The sequence below is a fragment of the Musa acuminata genome, chromosome BXJ3-6 (assembly GCF_036884655.1).
Source record: "Musa acuminata AAA Group cultivar baxijiao chromosome BXJ3-6, Cavendish_Baxijiao_AAA, whole genome shotgun sequence".
Classification (NCBI taxonomy): Eukaryota; Viridiplantae; Streptophyta; class Magnoliopsida; order Zingiberales; family Musaceae; genus Musa; species Musa acuminata.
Window position 1 is genome coordinate 9,392,153 of NC_088354.1, and position 21,005 is coordinate 9,413,157.

Consider the following 21,005-nt stretch of genomic DNA (forward strand, 5'->3'; position numbering starts at 1 on the left):
CCGAGTTTGAATCATAAAAACTAAAATTTCCATACCAATATTGTTTTTAATTTAAGTCTTCAAAATATGTAAAAAAAGAGACTAAAATATGAAGTTATTTTTTTTCACATATTATAATTATATTTTTCTCAAGCCTGATAGGGGTATTTTAGTAATTTAAATATTATTATTAAAAAAATAAAGAAAAAGAGGAAAAATAGAGAGAGGTGGTGGAAGTAGTAAGCGGCGGTGAACAGAGAGCGAAAGCGTGCTTCAGAGGAAACACAGCTACTTGGTGGGGGAAAGAACCAAAAAGCTAAAAAGAAAGATCGAAACCCTACGAGATCGGTGAGCTCTCGTCTTCTCCACCCCCCCGGCGTTCCACCCCTTGGAATCCCTTCTACATCTTCCCAATTTCCCTCCTCCCCCGACCCTTAAATCGTGGGAAAGCTGCTCGCTTGCCTCCGCGATCAGCACCGCCGCTCGATCCCGGCGCCGGTCGCTGAATGCGGCCCGTTCATGCCTCGAATTCGTACCGAACGGAGGCGGTAATCGGAAAAGTAGCTGGCTTTTGCGGGTGGCGTCGCCGTTGATGGAGAAACCCTAGGTGGAGGAGGGCTGAGCCGGGAGGAGATCGGAAGCAGTCGGTGTCTTTGGAGGTGAGAAACGATGACCTGTGGGGTTCTCGGTGAGGTGATTCCGTAGCTCGAGTGAGCTTCTCTGTGCTTTCGATAGAAGTTCGCCTGAATTGTTTGTTTTGTCGTGGCTTTGTGCTGAGCTCGAACCAATCATTTCTATTCGACGTATAATTTCTGCGGGCTTCGATCTGAAGTGTGAAAATGTTGATGTGCACCAGCTTGCATAATCTTGCCTTTTATTGCTATGTGGCATTACGCATTTAATGGTAGAAAGTAGTTAACATCACAGCTGAATCTGCCGATGGCTTCAATTTGGTTCTTTAGCGCAACAACAAAAATTGTCTCTTGTATTGCTCGTTTCGAACGTTGTAATTCTCAAGCTTGGTCTACCAGTCTATGTCATTAACGCCACAATTTTGTGTCTTCTTTTTTGGCATATGGCAACTAGCATTAGCGTGTGAGGAGCCGAAAGCAAGCCTGTTTGTAAGACGGGGACTGGGTAGCTGAAAGATGCCTCCTTCACCCTCGTTGAGGCGCTCTCCTGTGAGGGAGCTCAGGATGGAAAGTTCCCACAAGAGGGGGCACAGTTTTGAGAATAGATTTCCTCTCAAAGCCAAGGACGATGATCTGGTCCTGTTCAATGAGATGCAGAACCGTGAGAGAGATAACTTCTTGCTGCACCCATCCGATGATTTTGATGATTCCATATGTAATGTCCTTATTCCCCCCTTGATTTTTGTTCTTTAGCTTTTCTTGTGCTTGGATTTTTATTCATTCTCCTATTGCTGGACCATCAACTGTTTCTTCTCCACATCATCAGCAAAGTTGAGATATATTTCGGATTTCAAGCTCAACATACCAGCTCATGGAGAGAGCAGTGATCTACTTAATGCAGATGGTGAGAAAAATGACTATGACTGGTAAGTGCCCCCATGTAAGAGACTTTGCATATCATCACAAATTCTTAGCCTTTTCATTGTGTCAGTATGAGGCAGTTATTCTCACACAATGTCGAATGGGCTATTGCTATGTAACTAAAGCTAAGTGCTGGTTGTTATGTAGACAATTATTATAACCCCCATTCGTCTGATCTTCCTTTTTGAGTCAATTTTGGTATATTCATGCTGCAGTTAGATAACAAAGTCGTACCACCTGTTGTTGGTAGTTTAGCCATGCGAAGTCATGACAGGTTAATTGTTTGTCACCAAGCAGGCTGCTGACTCCTCCTGATACTCCCCTATTCCCTTCATTGGATGATGATGAGCCTCGACCTGTTAATGTGTCCAGAGGTAGAGCAAGAAGTCAACCCATTTCAATTTCAAGAACATCTATGGTAAGATCCTGTTTCGTGATATAAATCTTGTATGGGATACTTTTTTTTTTTAATCATTTCATCTTTTCTTCTCTTTTGCTGGCACTGTATTTGACATTCTTCTGTGGTTATAGTGTGAAAAGACTCCAAGAACAAACAGAAGCAGTGCGAGTCCACGTCGATCAAGTCCATCTCCAGGATCTAGTTATAATGTTGTTCATTCAAGAACTAGGCCGTCTTCAGCTCCTCGCTCAAGCCCACCTCATGTTCTTCGACCAACAACACCCTCACGAAGACCTTCCACTCCTCCAGCCAAGCCTTCATCACCTGCTCAAAGATCTTTGACTCCCACGTTACGTAGGATGAGCACTGGTTCCAGTGGGCAGGCATTTGCTGGTAAAAGGGGAACATCCCCCATAAAGGTGAACCGAGGAAGTTCTGCCTCCCCAAAGTTGCGAGGATGGCAATCAAGTCTTCATGATTTCTCCACAGATGCACCACCAAACCTTCGAACTTCTCTGACGGATCGGCCAGCATCACATGTGCGGGGTTCGCCTCCAGCATCTGGAAATGGAAGGAATTGTGTGTCAAAATTCGGAAGGCAGTCAATATCACCATCTTCTTCTAGAAGTGCCAGATCGTCACATAATAGTGAAGGAGATCACTTTACCTCTATTTGTAAGCCATCTGCAGCATCTTCCTGCGAAGATGATGTTGAATCACATGCATCCATGGGAGTTTCTCCTAATGCTGCTACAAGAAAATATAGAGATTTTGCAAACACTAGAGCTATGGGATTCTCCAAAAAAAATTCCAGATCTCCTTCTTCATGTTCTGCACCAAAAAGATCTTTTGATTCAGCACTTAGACAGATGGTAAGGTGTCATTTATTGCTTTTATCTGCTGTTCTGGTCATATCTTTGTTATGTTTGGTGCAAGCATTACTTTTCCATGTTGCATTAGCAGCATGTATGATCTCCCTATACTCAATTTCTTTTTTCGGGGGCTTCTGTTGGCCCTTGAACTACACATTATTTTAAATTTCATTTCGTGCTGCAATCAACCTGCCAGAATTCATCTCAACATTCTCATTTATCTATGTCAACTTTTAAAATACATTCTATTTCTGATCATTCTAATGCTTTTTTTGGTCTCGTAGAACACCCCTTGAATTTAAGGCTTGTCCAGCTATTGTGTATGTGGTCACCTTGCATGGATATAATGTTCTTGTCATTGTAATATATAATATATAAACATGAAGGTAAAAAGTCTTATGCATGTTATCACTGTTAAGAAATGGGAAATTCTCACGTGTTTTAAATTGCTTATGAATTTCTTTAAAACTTGTTAGATATTTTTGTGTGTCTTCTGATGGTTTGTTTACTTTGCTGAGGAGTACAACTACTTGTGTGTATGCACTTGGTATTGATCTGTACATTTTTCAAGTTTCTCTGTCCACTGTAGGAGTTTTCTCCATTTCTTAGTCTATTTATTATGCACATCTTTGCTGTTTGATTCAAAGCTTTGGCTATTATGCAACTTCTTGTGTTCTATTCATGCTGTCTCTGTTGTATATGAATGGAGTAAGTGAGAAATGTGCTTGTCTTTGCACTTACTGAATTTCTATATTCTATTTATGCGTAGGATCACCATAAAACTCCTCAAAACATGTTCAGGCCATTGTTATCGAGTGTACCTGCCACCACATTTTATGTTGGAAAAGCAAACAGTACGCATCGGCCCATGTTTTCTAGGAATTCTTCTCATACAAATAGTAGTTATGCAAGTTCTGAGCTTGGCGCTAGTGTTGCTCCTTATTTGGAGGATGGTGACCATGATCAGAGTGAATGGGAGAAGAAAAAGGATGCTGGTTTCCAGGATGAAGTCTTTATGTTTGATAAGTTAGATGAGATAGGCGAAGATACTGGTAATGACACTTGTGCTGCAAATCTTCAAAGTAGTAATGAGTTCTTTGATGGGTGTGTGACCAACAAAGATGGCTCTATTTTGAAGTGTTCTACAGGTGATGGTAATGCAGTAAATACAACAATTGCTTGTCCAGGTTCTTCATGTGCTGCTGAATGTTCTGAGATTGTTTCTGCAGAAAAAATGAGTATTTGCTCAAAATGTGGAAGAAAATTCATGGTCATTTATAAGGATATGGATGTGGATGTTTGTCAAGAATGTTCTGATGCATATGAGTTAATAGAGTCGGAGGAACCTGGGACTATTCAAGTCCCAATGCGAGACGAAGGAAATTACAAAATGGGCCATAAGGTGCAAAGCCAAATGGGAATGTCTGCACACTCTGAGAGTAAAAACGAACTCAGGCCTAGGCAACATGAACGAAGCAGTGAACAAGCAGTAACTAATTTCCCTGCAGATAGTGGATTATATTTGCTGGTGAGCGATAAAAGAGAAGAAATCCCATCTAAAGGAGAAGTATTCGTACCAGGTGAATTAAGTGCTTCAAGATCTAGTGATAAACATGAATATCAACAAAACCTTCCTAAACAGGAAGTATTTGTACCAGGTCAATTAAATGCTCCAGAATCTAGCGATAACTGTGAATCTCTGCAGGCACAGCCAACTCCCAGTATAAGCGACAAGGTTGACAACTCTGAGGGCACAGGCATTGCGGTACTTCTAGCGCATAGGTCAAGCAGCAGAAAGTGGCCTGTCATGCAAGGAAAAATTTTTTCTGCTGCAAATATACCTTTTTCCGAGCCATCTTATAAAAGAGATAATATGACTGCCATGAAGCGCAGTTTTGGAAGGGATAGTTCTTCTGCTTCTTCCTCAATTGATCTGGGATCGTCTGGACAATTGGATGGCCGCATTGGGCGCCAATTAAGCAGCAGGAAGGGTGAGATGGAAAACGTGACAGGTGAAAGTCATACTAGCGCCTGGGGTTGTGGTTCACATTCAGATACTAATAGTACGGTCACAGAAACACTGGTTCACCCTCAAAATGAATCAAAAGAAGTGTCTTGTAGTTTTGTCAAAGTCATTGAGAATGATGCTGTGGTAGAGATATTAGTAGATGCTCGAGAGCCTAGTAATTTCTTTGGAGATGCAGATTTGAATGCATTAGAGCATATATCTAAGGAGCAAGCTGTTACAGATGTATATTCAAATGCATTAGATCACACATCTATCGAGCAAACTGTTGTAGACATAGATGTATCCAACTATACTGGTGCATCTTTGGCATCAAATGACTTGTTACTGCAATCAAAAGAAGAACCTGGTCTTCAATTGCATGATACTACTGTATCAAATAATTTAGGTGAGAGCTGTGACTTGTGTGAAGACACTACCCAAGTACTTTTTAACAACAGCGAAAGCAACATTGAAGACATAGAGGCACCGGTTGCTACAACAGATTCATGTTCTATCGAAGACAATTATATGCTGAATGATACTGGCCATCAAAATGGTTTCTCTGGTGTTGCAACAGATAGCCCTTCTGCCATGATCTCGGAACAGCAAAATGATAAAGTCACTTTGCAGGATGAACAAGATGATTGTACACCTGCTCAAGTGCCAAATTCTGTCGAGAATTTTCAAGAAGGTTCAATTTCCACAACATCTGACAAAGATGTGTTGCTTTCTGAATTAGAATCTATTTCCAAGGATCTTTCTAATGGTACGTAGCTTTACTTGTTATTTCACATCTTGTGATGAGCTTTTCTAGTCAAATTGTGATTGCTTTTTGTGTTTATAAGTCAATATTTTTACTCTCACTATCCTGGAATGTAAAACAAATTTAATGTTTACTCTGTGCTTGATGAATTCTTGTCAGATTCCAGCTGTTGTAGATATGTGTTGTTTTTGCTTTTCCATCTTTTTTTCTATGCAGCTTCTTGGGATTTGTTGAAACTAGGAAATTAATTCTCTCTATATGGTGTTTTTACAGTATGTGCTTTGTCTAGTACACAGGACGAATATCTGATATCATTGTTTTCTTTTGTTACTGACACTTGCTTCTCACAGAACTAGTCATGACGGTCGAAGCTCCAAGGAAACAGATGCAAAGAAGTTTTACCCTGGAAGAAGCAACAGATACAATACTCTTCTGCAGTTCTATCATCCATGATATGGCCTACAAAGCTGCAACAATTGCGATCGAGAAGGAGCTGGCTCTATATGAGTCTTCTCATCAAGCAGTTACATTTGTGGGAAGTTCTGTTTCCAATTGGAAGGATTTGCGAAATATATCCAACAAATATATTCAGAACTCACAAAAGGTTAGACGAAAAAAACCAGAAACTGCTGAAAAGATGCCACTTACGGAGGTGGGAAACAATGTCAGAAACTCAGAGATTCCATCGTGCAATGCTGAAGCTCCGCAAGTGGTTGACAGTGTGAAGCCCCCAAAGCTGGAGTCGAAGTGCAACTGCACAGTGATGTAGGGAGTTTCTACTGCCTTTGGTTGATACGATCAACAATCAACGGGCAAATGCATTATTTGTTGGATTTCCTTCCTTCAGTATAGCATTAGCACCGGTTTCTATATTCTTCGGACGAGGAGGTGTTTATAATTCACGAGTAGCAGCACATGAGCTTCCATCTTGATTCATTCTCGGGAATATGCCACACAAACCTGTAAAGGGAATACCCCTGGCATCAGCTCAAGAGGGATCAGAGGTTTGTGGCATGCTTCCACTTCTTTCTTGCTAGATCGGTTGTATACTCTGATGCTGTTCTCCTGTCTCTTCAGGAGGAATGCGCCTACGGTATTCTTTTGTAAATTTTGTTCTTGGTGTGCTTCTTTATGGCTTTGAATCAGTCAAAAAGATCACGAGTTGAAGTGGCTGTAATGGTTAATGAACATTGAACACCTCTTTCATACCTAGTCTTTGTTCTTCGGAGAGGATTGTGATAGATTTTAGTTTTATCCTCTTATCTAATCGCTTCTTGAACAGCAACAAAACGAAATACAGGAAAAGCTTGCTGGCCAGCTTTTCGGTATCTTGATCCGAGGAAAATTTTCATATTTGTTCGTCAGGGGGATTAAATGTGAGTAACAATTTCTTTGCAAATTGAACTCAACAGCTGGATTGATTTGGTGATTTGAGGCAAATGGTTGATGAGAGGCAAATGTGTTTGTATATCTAAATATTTAAAGGGAGATACATGTTATATTAAAATTTCAGGATAATCCCTTATATTTTTGAACATGACCTTAGTTTGCTATTTATAATTTTTATTAATTCTTTAAAAAATATTATTTTATCATCGACAATCATAATATTATTGATTTTATTTTATTTTATTCTCGCAATCTCTTATTTCATCTTGCTCTTTACCTGTCAACATCATCGAGAATAGTATATTTATGTCGATTTAAATATAAAAAAGTTTTAAAATTAAATTATAAATAATAAAAAAGGGATGATAAATAATAGTAATATCTTAGCGTGACTCGTCCGCTGCAGCCCATTGTGAACTTTATTACCGGTTTTACCCCTCACTACAGCGACGATCGAGATGATTACCGAGACAACGCGGGCCGTCTGATGCGGTAATATATAGCTTATAGCATGGCAAACCAAACCAAAACGAGCCGAACGAGTTCAAGCCATGACCGGCCGTAATCAAACATCAAACCCCGAACCAAACGGCGTTCGGGATTGTAATCTCTGTTCCCTCCGCGAGGTGGTCTCCGAAGGCGGACGGCGAGCGGCCGCGAATGGTAGGTTCCTCCTCCTCCTATGACTCTCGGTCGCCCCTTTTCTCATCGATAGTGCCCGCCATGCTAATGGCGAGGCCCTCGTCCCTCGTCCCATGAGTTTATGGCGGGCTCGTGATGCTGAATCTGCAGCCATTCCGCATGAAAGGCATGCTGGAATTATCAGCTTATATTATGTGGTTTTGATAGTATTCCAGAAAAAGAATGCTAATTGCTCACTCCAAAAAGATACGGAGATGGAGTTAGCAAGAATATCTCTTAAACATGGAGACCGGAATGCTGATTGTTTACCCTAGAAAGAATTATGGAAAAGGCTCACTCTATCTCCTTGCAAACTCGCTCTTTACTGGAGAAAGAATTTTGGAGAAGGCCGATGCGGTTTACTTGCAAGGTCATTCCTTTATCACGACCCATTTATTGGTTTTTAAATATTCACCTTTAAAGTCGTATGCCACCAAGAAGGCTAATTATTCCTCCTGCGGGAGGCCAAAAGGAGGAAACGTTGTTCACCTTTTTCTAACTAACATCAATAAGCGTAGTGCTGCGACTTTGGTGTTAGTTTGATCTTGGCCCTCAGTTTTCTGAGATTTTAAGGACTTGCTTAGGATGATAATTGTTCTATTTAAGGCAGGTCAACTTTTGGTCGTTGATCTTGTGGCTTGTTGGATTTTTATTTGCTTGTACTTCTTTAGTGTATTTTACTTTATTTAATATAAGAATGTTCTGCATGAAAATTACATTAGGGTTGAACACATGGTTGTAAGGATGCTTGCAGAATTAGAATGTGTACCTGTTTAGGTCCAAGTTTGACCAGAGAAGGGTTTTTAATTATTTTTTATCAGATTTTGTTAAAGATGGATTAATGGCAACCATCAGTAATTGTGACAAGGATTTAAGTCGTAGAGCACACTCTACACCGCATCTTTGTCTGCAAGGGCACAACTGTATTCATTGAGTCTCTCCCGATCCCATATTGGCATGAGATCAATTCATTGGAATGCCCTTTTATGGTTATATGAATTCTTTTGACTAGAATATCACGTTGTATTTGTTGAATCTTGGATTATCATGTAAATTGCAAAAGATGTGTTGCCATTCTTTCTCCTGTGTTTGGAGATTCTTACATGTTACTGTAGTATAATTGTCTGTTATAACTCGTAACAGTTTGACACATGTAATATACTTCTACCCTCCCTGGAGAGCAGCTATAACTTGTCTGCTGTGCTTTGCAGCTTTTGGCTGTCGCTCGCAAGAATGGTTTGGTAAGCTATCACTTATCAAATGGCATGACTTTTTTCCTCTTTGCCTCAGCTGTTGAAATATGAGACAGACTACAAATTCCAGGTTGAATTTCTGAATCCTCTAAATGGAGAGGCTTTGGACATCACAAAAATTGATCAATTCAGATCATTAGATAGCTATCTTCAAGATGATCATGTTGTTCAGTTGTTAGTTTGCACGTCTTGAAAACCAAGGAATTGATGTTTCTTCAATGTAAATATAAAATAAATGTCACAGTTTGTAGCTTGTAGCAAATGTAATACTTTCTATGAACTTGCACCCTGTCATTTCACCAATCTGCGGTACCTCTTGCTAAGATAAATTCTGTACAAACTTGTTTATGCACGAGATAAGAAATAAAGGCCTGATTGTACATAATAAAGAAATTAACTCAGCTTTTTCTCTTGTACTTTTGTTGTATTTCACAACAAAAGGCAATTTGAAGAACATTGTCATCAAAGAATTAAAATGAGGTAGCTATGCAAACCAAGAAAGAGAGAGAATTTTGAATCTTAAATGATCGTCAAGTATTCTTAGATCACAAAAAAAAATTCTTTTCATGTCAGTATTAAAAATTGTTGAATTAATAGCCTTAGCACCTGCCCAATTTCCATTTAGAGGGTCAAACATGTGATGCTCGTGTCAAATACTGTTTTCTAGCCATATGATCTGCAGGACAATGACTAAAAGTGTTCAGATGGTAGATCATTCTTGCCTTAAGAACTTTTGTCTTTTTCATCCCAATGCTCCAGTATATAGACTGCTGCAACTTTAACCGAATGGTTTATTTTTGAGATCCAAGAACAATGCTGGTGCGCAGTTTATTTTTGGACAATGGAAGTTGTATGAGAACTAGAAAAGAGCGGAATTTAGCTGTTGCATAGTCACAATTGTTTTGCATATGCATGCATCGATTGAGTAAAATTCAGTTCAGTGGAGGTAGTGCTACTTCTAGATTTTGGTTGCGATCTCAAATTGCATGCATATTTATATTTATTCAATTCTTTATGTTTTCCAGGTCGGTTGCATTACTTGTCTTGAAAAGGGGAATGCTTGCTTGAGGTCTATTTCCTTCGGAGATGCAGCACAAAATTTGAGTATGTTTTCATGTACTACATGGAACATATGCTCTGCTGGTAAAATACTATGTACTTCAGTAGATAGACGCAAGAATTATGCCTTATTTGGAGGGTAAGCTTTCTTGAGCTGTTAGCAAAAATTTGGTTTGTCTTTTTGTTGGTTATATTTATGGATGACAACCCGTCAATAAATGCTTGCAAGGGTGGCATATGGCCAAACTGTTCTAGTAGTTCAATTTTGTTTTCTTTTCTCTCAGGAAGGGTGTTGAATTGAACTTGTGGGATCTTGAAAACTGTAGCAAGATCTGGACTGCAAAGCCTGTGAGTCATTACATTCTTTTTTATGCAACTTAAGAAGTATTTCTGGTCTATCTTTTTTTTATTAATAAGGTTCTATCATTTTTCTCTTGGTTCCTGTGAAGCCTCCCTCCAACAGCCTTGGTATATTCTATCCAACTTGGTTTACTACTGCAACTTTTCTGAGTGAAGACATCGAAAAATTGTGGCTGGGACGAACAATTATCAGGTATGGCATTAGAGGATCTTTTTCCGAGTTGTAGCTTACAAGCAAAAAAAAAAAGCAGATATGTGGAGTCAATCATTTTTACAGGTCTCTTAACATTTTTTCAATTATTGTATGAGATTGAGAAAAATTTTGAAAGCCTTAAGTTTGATTATATACTAAGGATGACTGGCCAATTTTTATTATCAACACTCCATGCATATTTTGCTCGTTAACCAACTTACAGTTATTGGAAAGTTTGCATATGCTTATTGGTTTTTCCTCTTTTTATTGGTTAGTGTTGAATATTTTGTCACCATATGTTCTATCTTTTGTATATGGTTAATACCTCTTACCTCTCTTTGCTCCAGAACTCAAGAAAGCGATGTAATTAATTGCTTATGCACTTAATTCTCTCTGATAATTAGTTTGACATTACTCTTATTTGTTAAAATTTATATTTTGTGATAGGATCGTCTTTATGATACTTCAGCATAAAGGAGACCTGTAATTTCAGTTGACTTTCGAGAGACACCAATTAAGTCAGTTTGTGATGATCCAGATGGCTATACAGTCGATGTAGGAAATGGTTCTGGCTTCTGGGGACCTTGCTTCATTTAATATGAGGACAGGTAAAGTCATAGTTCTACATGTTCGCTGTGTAGCTATGCTGTTAATTACAGTCAGCTGATTTGTTCATTCTCTTTTCTTTGTTGTTTCTGACGGTCATAATTTATGATTATGAAATTTCATGATATAAGAAAGTTTGCTAATTCTATTAAGCTGGGTTCATTTATTTCTCGTGGTTGGCAAGAGCAATGGCTCACGGTTACATGTCGAGAAGGGAGGGGGAACAGGGCTTGCGAACTTGAGCCCTAAATCTGTTCAATTATTTTTTCCTTTTTTTATTGGTCAGACTGGACCACCTGAAACTTGGGGCAGTCTGTGTCCTGATGTACACTCAGAGCGATATGTACGGCCCATTCGTACCGGTTTAGGTGTCTGCCTTGTTGATATCGAACAATATTTTATGACTGTAACGTAAGCAATTATCTGATAGTGAGGGCTTTTATGAAGTTCAAGAAAATTTTGAGATTCATCATGCATTAAGAACATAGAACCAGAACTATACAGTTTGAACACCTGTTATGGCATCTAAGGTTCAGATATGATTTTTAAGCATGTGCAATGTGTTGCACAAACAAGGGAATTCTGCTAACTTCTTATGATATTAGCTTGTTTCTTAATATTAATGAATTGAGTGGATTAATTTCAATGTGAGCTTGAGGTTAGGACTTGCTTATTGCTGAAAAAAAATTCTGAAGACTTCAAAAATTAACTGTGCTTTAGGTAAATCATATTCATAGTGTCGTTAAATTATTCGAGAGTACCAGTCATTTTAGTTTATTGAAATTTAGTAGCAAGCATTACTCTGATGCTTATGGTTTTGAAATATCTGACTTTTGTTATGGTTTCTCATTTATATCCCGTACTGACTGAGTAGATTCTTAATTTCAGGAAAATTGCTGGGATGCTTTATTGGTAAGTGCTCTGGAAGCATCAGATCAATAGCGAGGCATCCAGAATTTCCCATGATAGCATCTTGTGGAAAGACTTGTATCCTATTAATTCAATATATTCAGTTAATTTTACATACTTCTACCATTTTATTAAGTGCTGTTCTGAGTTTCCTCAAAAAATAGTGGTCCATATTGAAGCATTTAGTTCAGTTCAGTTCAGATGTTGATACAAGCAATATGATTGATCACAAACTATCCACATACAAGAAAATCTAGAGTTGATATAAAAGCAAGGTTTTAAAATAACTGGATAGACCAACCAAGCACCAATTAGAAAGGGCTGGGAATATGAGAGTTGGTTTCAGCCTGGGTACCTTGATAGACTTGGCATCTGATGGACATGATATGTAACATTTGGATGTATGGCTTTAGTAGCTTTTCATTGATCAATCAAAGAATGGTAGTTATTCTATAATGTTTGTTCCATAATGGTAGTTATTCTATGAACAGTGTTTTTTAAATGTACATATAATGGTTTTCCATTTCCCTTTTCTGCCTTATGCCTATCAGTCAAAAGTTGATATCCTTTCACAAGAACATGAAATTCTCACATCCACTTGATCAAAGCACTCTTTTCAATGGTATTAGCTTTATCAGGATGTTTTAACTCCTTTTTTATACACCCACCTAGAATGCTTTCATCTTCTGTCGTTGTTGTTTACTTATATGCATCAAATATTGCTTCATATCACTAAAACAGACCTTTTATTTGATCCAGCATGCGGGTACACCAAGATAGTTTCTTGGCAAAACATAAGCTACTCATGAACCACCATCAAATATTGCTTCATATCACTAACACAGACCTTTTATTTGATCCAGCATGCAGGTACACCAAGATAGTTTCTTGGCAAAACATAAGCTACTCATGAACCACCATCAAATATTGCTTCATATCACTAACACAGACTTTTTATTTGATCCAGCATGCGGGTAAACCAAGAGTTTCTTGGCAAAACATAAGCTACTCATGAACCACCACCAAACCAACAGTTCATGTTGTCAGGAACCTGCTGAACCATTTGGTTGATGTTTTGAGATGGCGATCGAAGCCATTGTCGTAGTCGATGTATGCCAGCCCGAACCGCTCGGTGTAGCCTTTGTCCCACTCGAAGTTATCAGTCAGAGACCATGTGAAGTGGCCCTTCACCCGAACTCCCTCTCTGCAATGATCCAAGTTTGAAAAGGTTAGAGTTTATCTAACTCGGTTTAGTGTTCTGCATGCATGATTTATTTGCAATTTAAACATGAGCTAAATTTAGATATATTGTGCAACGAATTCCACCATGGGATATTTATATTGTAAGAATCAAATCGGCCGAGACATCTAAATCCAAACCAGTTTAATCCACTTGTGCATGTGCATAAACCATGATAGTGCTACCAATATGAGTCATCAGTACCGGTCCAATAAATCACCAAAATCAGTATATTTGTATTTATATGATGACATAAATGAAAACATATGTCAACTTGGTCAGTCTAAGAACCAAGTTATTAAATAGTCAATTCCGGTTCTTTTTTATTTCTTATTAATGTGGGACTAATCTTCAGCACATTTTTTATTTCAATGGTATCGACATACCGAATGGCCTCCTGTACTTGAGCAAAATGGACCGCGAGGTAGTCTTGTCGATGTGGATCCTCACGAGCTTGCTCCAATGGCAAATCCTTGTCTATTTCAGCAGTTCCTAAAAAATACATCCACATTCAAATTATTAGTATCATCAGAATCGGTCTCATCTACTGGCAACTATCTGCACAGCTTTATTCTCTGATTATTACTTGGTTTCAAGTTCAAGTTCAACATATCTCAATCGACACTTACCATTCTCAGTGATGTAGATCTTTGGGTTGTTGTATCTCTTCTTTGTGTACAGTAGAAGTTCCTTCATTCCAGGAGGATAAACGTTTACCCAAGAACCATTCTGCATTGAAATCAGTAACAAATAAAATGCAAGGACTATAAACATGTAGGTGAGTATAATTCCTTCAGCTTTCTCATATTTTAAGCATGAGCCAAGAAAAGTAAGTAGTACAAATTTTACTCTTTATCGACCAGTATTTATCCATCTGATAAGATATCGACATTCGGATCAGTTGATTTTGCTCAGCACAATTCAAGATGTTTTGTTTCTTTTTCGGAAGTTTCTGATATCTCCCCACTTCTCAACCTTCTCTCTTTTTATCCTCCCCTCCTCTTCTTTCTCTCTGGCTCGGTTGACCCATACTAGTCCGACCAAGGATCGTTATGGATCCGAGATCAAGACTTAAAACCATGATATGAACAACAAAGAAATAAAGGAGATTTTAAATTTAAGTAATCTAAAAAGGAAAAGACGAGAAAAGAAATATATGCTTTGCTCTTGTGATAATCATAGGAGACCAATGTATTCATTGGATCACCAAGTTGATCACAAAGTGTCAGAATGAACTGGTTGCAGGCTATCATGATGAGACATGTTAGTGAGACATGTTAGTGAGAGAGCAGGATGTGTACCAGTGGACCGATAGGGATGCCATTCTTTGAATCTGCAAGAAGCAAAATAATTCATGATGTTGGGAGGAGTCAACAAGTACATTGCAAGCAAATATAAGACCCTAAGCATCTACATTTGAAGAAGACTATGCTAAAAATTGACTGATTAAAGAATATTTTGGTCAGTTGAACCATATGAGTCATTAGTATACATGGCTAATGCACGTGTTCGTTTTGTCCGATACATCTCTCAATCTTCAAAAAATGCAAATGATTTACCGAGTTATATGAAGAAAAGTAAACCCTAACGAAGAAGAAGAAGAAACAAGAAGAAATTATTTAGACGATATATACATATTAGGAAAAACATGATGAAATTTTATTGGCATACCAAATTGTCGGACGTATTGATCTTCATAGCTACTACCAGGAGAGTGATCTTGAACGATCGGATCATGTTGTGCATATCTTGAAGTATAGTAATTGATCCCAATGAAATCATAAGACCCTTTGATCATTTCGGACTGTGTGTGTGTGAAGTGTGGAAGTCTCTCCCTGACTAATGCTCTCATGATGAATGGGTAGTCACCATAAACCAACGGATCCATGTACCTGAACACAAATCATCTATGCATTTAGTGTATACATATATATGTATATACACACACATACATTATGTTCATAGTGAAAGACAAAATAGGTTTTCACCAACCATCCAAACATGAATTCTATGGCTCTATTGGCTGCCTCCTTGTCATGATGCGACTTGGAATAGGGTTCATACCACATGCTGTTCAAGGTAATGCCTATTTCACCCTTTTGTGTCGCCTGCAATGGAGAATTCATGATTAGTTCTCATCTCTTTCACATCCTAACTTCACGAAGTTTGATATCTTCTGGTCGAACCAGAGAGAACCATTTGTAATCTCCTTGATTCTGATTATTATTTTCCCATAAATGTATTGTCTTATGGTTTGTAGTCTCTACCTTATTATCTTGTTGCTTACTTGGTTGACCCTAATGTTATATAGTTTCTTACCTCTCTTTAGACTTGGTGTTAATATGATGTGAGAATTTATGATGTCAAAGAAGTTATATATGACTAGTAAAATAAGAGAGATTTTTGTTTTAGATTACCTGAAACTTCTCTTTGTATAGTTTGACAACTTCTGCATGAGCCAGAATTTGATTGTGAGTGACAGTGTAGGGTTCTGTGGAGGAATCACCTACGGTGCACCCAAACCAACTGGAGCATCTCCCAGGTGCATGACGGCCAAAAGTATACCCCATGCTGCTAAAGCTCCATGGCTCGTTCAGTGTGATCCAGTGCTTGACTCTGTCTCCGAATTCTTCAAAGCATATGCTTGCAAAATCCTTGAAATCATTCCTGTATGACGATAACAAGAAGAAGATGGAACATGAAGGATATCCTTTTTTTGGGGTAAGATAATTATGTCTTTCATGTATTCTGAGAGAACCATCATTAACATATGCTTGCAAATTCCTTCAAATCTATTAGACAATAACTAAGAGATTATGCTTACACAATCTCATGATCCCGGAAACCTCCGTATGCATCCTCTAATGCTTGTGGCACGTCCCAGTGAAACAAAGTGACAAAGGGTCTTATGCCTACACAACAATCATATGATAAAAACATTATCTAAAAAATACTGAAGTTAGTTATCGAATGGTCATCGGAGACTCGTACCATTTTTAAGTAACTCATTGATTAGATTATTGTAATAGTTGATTCCTTCCGGGTTGACACCACCTAACAATGTGCCCTCTGCAAAACAAGTTTTATAATCTCGATCAAGATATGCAAATTTACTTGGCAAAATAACCTATTCTTGTGTATGGATTTCATGAAGGATAGTAGAGCAGATGGAGAAAAGATTACTTGGCAATATCCTTGACCAGGAAATGGAGAACCTGTAGGAGTCCAAGCCCATTTCTTTCGTCAGTTTCACATCTTCCTGCAGTATGTTGTTGTTACTGTTTGTGTGCAAAGTGAAGAGTGCCATGAAGAGAGCTTGGCCTTCTTGGCTTCAGGAATAACTTACCTTGTACTTGTTGTATGAATCAGTTGCCTTGTCTCCATTGCTCCCGTCTTGGATCTTCCCTGGAAGACACAAAGTGTTACCGACAAGGTTCAATCTCTATCAAACCCTATCTGTCTGTACAATCAATCTTCAAGATGCTAATATTTACGTATGAGTGGAAATGATATCTTGGAGTGTCTAGTAATTGTTATATCATCTCCGGTCGGTTTTTGAAAATTACATTGTGACTTCTTTTATCAATCAGAGCTATCGAATTTAAAGATGTCAGATAAGTTTGACTATCGATAGATCACTATCGATATATCGAATCTTGTCTTCATTATTTATCATTTTACTTTTCAACTACCCAGTCTCATATCTAGTTGGCCTTTTGGAGACCTCATCACTATTTTATCTTTTTACTAGAAATTATTTTTCAAACTAATATGAGACTAATTATGACTTTACCAATATATGCAAAGGAAATAATATTTTTTAGATTATTTTATCTTTTTACTAGAAAATTACTTTTCAACTAACCAACTAATATGAGACTAATTATGACTTTACCAATATATGCAAAGGAAATAATATTTTTTAGACTATTTTATCTTTTTACTAGAAAATTACTTTTCAACTAACCAACTAATATGAGACTAACTACGACTTTACTGATATATGCAAAGGAAATAATATTTTTGAGATCTCATCACTATTTTATCTTTTTACTAGAAAATTACTTTTCAAGTAACCAACTAATACGAGACTAACTAACTGTGACTTTACCAATAAATGCAAAAGAAATAATATATTTTTAACCAAGAAAGGACAAACAAAGTGTAGTTATCATATGGCGAAGGTTTAAAGATCCAGTAGCATCAGAGGAATATGATTAGTGTCAATTGGTCCTCTCACATTTACAGACTATTTTAGCTGGCAAAACTAGTATCTTGTTTTCTCTCTTTTTATTCAATGTAGTATCTAATCCCATGATCTAAAGCGATTAAATTTAAACTACTTTGCTGGGAAAACTAGTTTTAAGACCCCTTGGGATCGATGTTGACACGACAATAAGGTTGCAAGTATCTAACGTACAGATCTTAAATCCTAATATAAAGCTTTTCGACCAAGTTTGCGGTTCTAGAGATTGCTAGGCCAACGTTTGTGCGTGGTAGAACTTGAACCGTACGTGGATTCGTACAAACCAAGTCCATCTTAGTTGGTTTCTTTGGCTTCTTTAGGAGATCTACGTGAAAAGGTGAGACACTGAGGAGTAGAGGTGGGATACCAGGTTGGTTGTGCGTGAAGGTGTCCCAAATGCTCGGTCCTCTCCCTCCTTCGTTCCATGCTCCTTCCACCTACACCATCAACTCATCAGGGCTGTAAACGAGAGAGAAGAGACGAAGAGGAAAGGAATGGGAGACGAACGAACGAACAAACCTGGTAGGCAGCAGAGGCAGCGCCGAAGACGAAGCCCCGAGGGAAGCTGCTCCTTCCCAGTGCAACCTTGGCCGGAACAGCGGTGGGGATCGTCTCCAGCTTCTCCCCCAGAGCAGTGCCATCCACAGCAGCACGCGGTGGCCTCTTCCTGCTTTGGCGAGGTAGATGTTGCTTAGCTACTGCAGGAGCTGTACTTCTTAACCTGACGGATTCAGCGATGGTGGCGTGGTAGCAGGAGCTCAGCGGAAGGCCTAGCAGCGCCATGATCTGTATGCGTTCTTGACGAGCAAAAGGCGACCTTTAGTCCCTCCACACCCCCACCCACCTCCACAACCCACCCCCCCCCCACCCAACCGAGGGTAATCTGGTTAATTACAGATTACCCCCTTAGCCGATTATTTTTAACATTTCGATCCTAATACTTTTAAAAATTATATTATAATTTTTATATTTATAAAAATAAAATATTTAATCTTATTTCTTTTCGTACCGTCGATTTTATTGACGAAAATATATTATATACGTTACTAGAAAATGATACAAACAAAGATACAAGGATAATTTCATAATACTATTTTTATCGATATTTAATTTTTTCATCTATAACTTCTATGAAATAAATAATCAAGAAATTAATAATTATGCAGTAGTCGACGGATGCGGATGAGACAGGATCACAAGAAAGAGATAATATTTTACTTTTCAATAAAACCATCAAATATATAAAGAGAAAGTGGAGCAATTGAATAACACTGATATATATTGGACTTGTGACGACCTAGTGGACCTAAAAGTGACTTGAGCTTGATGAGCAAAAAGTTAACTTTATCCCTCACCCCCACACCCTCGGAGGATAATCTGATTAATTACATATTACCCCCTTAGCCGATTATTTTTAACATTTCGATCCTAATACTTTTAAAATTATATTATAATTTATATATTTATAAAAATAAAAAATATTTAATCTTATTTCTCCTCGTACCGAAGATTTTATTGACGAAAATATATTATATACATTACTAGAAAATGATACGAAAATATATTATATACATTACTAGAAAATGATACAAACAAAGATAAAAGGATAATTTCATAATACGATTTCCAGCAATATTAATTTTTTCATCAATAAGTTTTATGAAAGTAACAATCAAGAAATTAATAATTATGCAAGATCACAAGAAAGAGATGAATATTTTTACTTTTCAATAAAACCGATATAAAGAGAAAGTGGAGTAATTGAATAACACACACATATATATATATATATATATATATATATATATATATATATATATATATATATATATATATATATATATATATTGGACTTGTGACGATGTAGTGGACCCAAAAGTGACATGAGCTTGATGAGCAAAAAGCTAATTTTATCCCTCACCACCACACCTCTGGGGGTAATATGATGAATTACAGATTACTCCCTTAACCGATTATTTTTAATATTTTGATCCTAATATTTTTAAAAATTATATTATAATTTTTATATTTATAAAAAATATTTAATCTTATTTCTTCTAATACCGTAGATTCTAATGATGAAAATATTATATATGTTATTATAAAATGATACAAACAAAAATACAAGGATAATTTCATAATACTATTTTTATCGATATTAAAATTTTCATCTATAAGTTCTATGAAAGTAACAATCAAGAAATTAATAATTCTACGATAGTTGACGGATGAGGATGAGACAGGATCACATGAGAAATGAATGTTTCACTTTTCAACAAAACCTCCAAGAAAGTGGAGCAATTGAATAGCATAGCTATATAATTTTTTTTCCCAACAAAATCTCTCTTATTTTTTTCTTTAGATGATAAAAATAGTTTTATAATATTATTTTTTAATCTTATTTTAATATCATTTATCATATGTGATAATACGCGTGGTACTTTCATCGATAAAATCAACATATAAGAAAAAACAAAATAAAATATTTTATTTTTATAAATATAAAATTTTAATATAATTATTAAAAATATAAAAATCGAGATGTTGAAGATAGACAATTATAAAAATAATGTATAATTAGCTGTCTTTCTTAGTTTATATAGGAATGACCTAAGAGTAGCTGTGACTGTAATCATGGTGGGAATGAAGCTAATACTCATTGAAGCTAATATGACGTTATTTCCTGCATTCATGAAGTCTTGCAACGCGTCGCCATGGATGTGGATGACTTCAATTCTTCACTGCGAACGCTGCTTGCAATTCGTGACAGTCTTCATTGCAGATCTCTTGAGATAATTACGTCCATCGTGATCTGTGCAGTCTTCTGAGATGAGTTCATGAATCCAAGGACATCGAACTAATCGAGTTTTCTCGGGGTAAAAGAAAGTGGCGGACCAACGTGAAACGCGTAGAGCAAAACACGGTCGGCCACGGTAGGTCCTCCGTGACTCCGTTTTGTTCTCTTATCCTTGTCTTCCTTTCCGTCGATAAGTTCATCGCCGTAAGTGCACCTCACGCACTTTTCTGCTGCACACCCCCAGCCCAACACGAGTTGTTTTAGCTGGGGAATTTTGTCGAACACTTGCTGGGCATTCATTGTTGCCATAGGAAGAACAAGATACGGACACTGGGCAAGCTTACTGTATATCAGATTTGGATTAGAACATGTGATGTCTGAAGAGACATGCGATCAAGAACAAGAGAACGTACCGTGAATAGTGCCTTGAGCTGCTCAATCGATGCCGACCTTTGAAGAGGGAGGACGGGGACAAGGCATGCTATACGAGGAGGGAGACAAGCAACCTCACTTACCCCACGACAGAGAGGATATCAAGAGGAAGCACTACTGGTCACCGACCACCGAGAGGAGGACTTCAAGTGCCAGCGGATATGATTCTGATGCACGTCACAATTGCAGCCAGCGAGATACGACGCAGCGGCCCAATTCCATTCGATCAAATTAATTTTGACTAATTTTGATCGAGATTTGAAGA

At 37.6% G+C, this 21,005-nt stretch overlaps 3 protein-coding genes across 5 annotated transcripts; 2 read left to right on the forward strand and 1 right to left on the reverse strand.

The window, feature by feature from the left end:
• The first annotated feature begins 239 nt into the window (after positions 1-239).
• LOC135641629 (uncharacterized) lies at positions 240-6,805 on the forward strand. Its single transcript, XM_065157146.1, has 7 exons — positions 240-638; positions 1,066-1,326; positions 1,438-1,537; positions 1,830-1,950; positions 2,064-2,804; positions 3,574-5,578; positions 5,926-6,805. The coding sequence occupies exons 2-7, from the start codon at positions 1,128-1,130 to the stop codon at positions 6,342-6,344; spliced, it is 3,585 nt and encodes a 1,194-aa protein (XP_065013218.1). The 5' UTR covers positions 240-638; positions 1,066-1,127; the 3' UTR covers positions 6,345-6,805.
• Positions 6,806-7,503: 698 nt separating this feature from the next.
• On the forward strand, positions 7,504-13,042 carry LOC135586098 (uncharacterized). 3 transcript variants are annotated; one of them, XM_065157614.1, is made up of 8 exons: positions 7,510-8,015; positions 8,857-8,886; positions 9,924-10,096; positions 10,242-10,305; positions 10,407-10,510; positions 10,958-11,118; positions 12,005-12,028; positions 12,785-13,042. In XM_065157614.1, exons 1-6 carry the CDS (start codon positions 7,929-7,931, stop codon positions 10,995-10,997), a joined length of 498 nt encoding a protein of 165 aa, XP_065013686.1. In that variant the 5' UTR covers positions 7,510-7,928; the 3' UTR covers positions 10,998-11,118; positions 12,005-12,028; positions 12,785-13,042. The 3 variants fall into 3 exon arrangements, with proteins under 3 accessions (XP_065013687.1, XP_065013686.1, XP_065013685.1); XM_065157615.1 differs by having other exon boundaries at positions 7,504-7,627; positions 12,005-13,042; XM_065157613.1 differs by having other exon boundaries at positions 12,005-13,042.
• Positions 12,857-18,333, reverse strand: LOC103987636 (furostanol glycoside 26-O-beta-glucosidase-like). The gene is made up of 13 exons (XM_009405990.3): positions 18,031-18,333; positions 17,879-17,948; positions 16,612-16,670; positions 16,449-16,524; positions 16,257-16,334; positions 16,090-16,177; positions 15,683-15,932; positions 15,258-15,373; positions 14,937-15,157; positions 14,567-14,598; positions 13,895-13,994; positions 13,652-13,757; positions 12,857-13,229 (listed from the first exon to the last, which is right to left on the reverse strand). Exons 1-13 carry the CDS (start codon positions 18,292-18,294, stop codon positions 13,061-13,063), a joined length of 1,629 nt encoding a protein of 542 aa, XP_009404265.2. The 5' UTR covers positions 18,295-18,333; the 3' UTR covers positions 12,857-13,060.
• Positions 18,334-21,005: the final 2,672 nt, after the last annotated feature.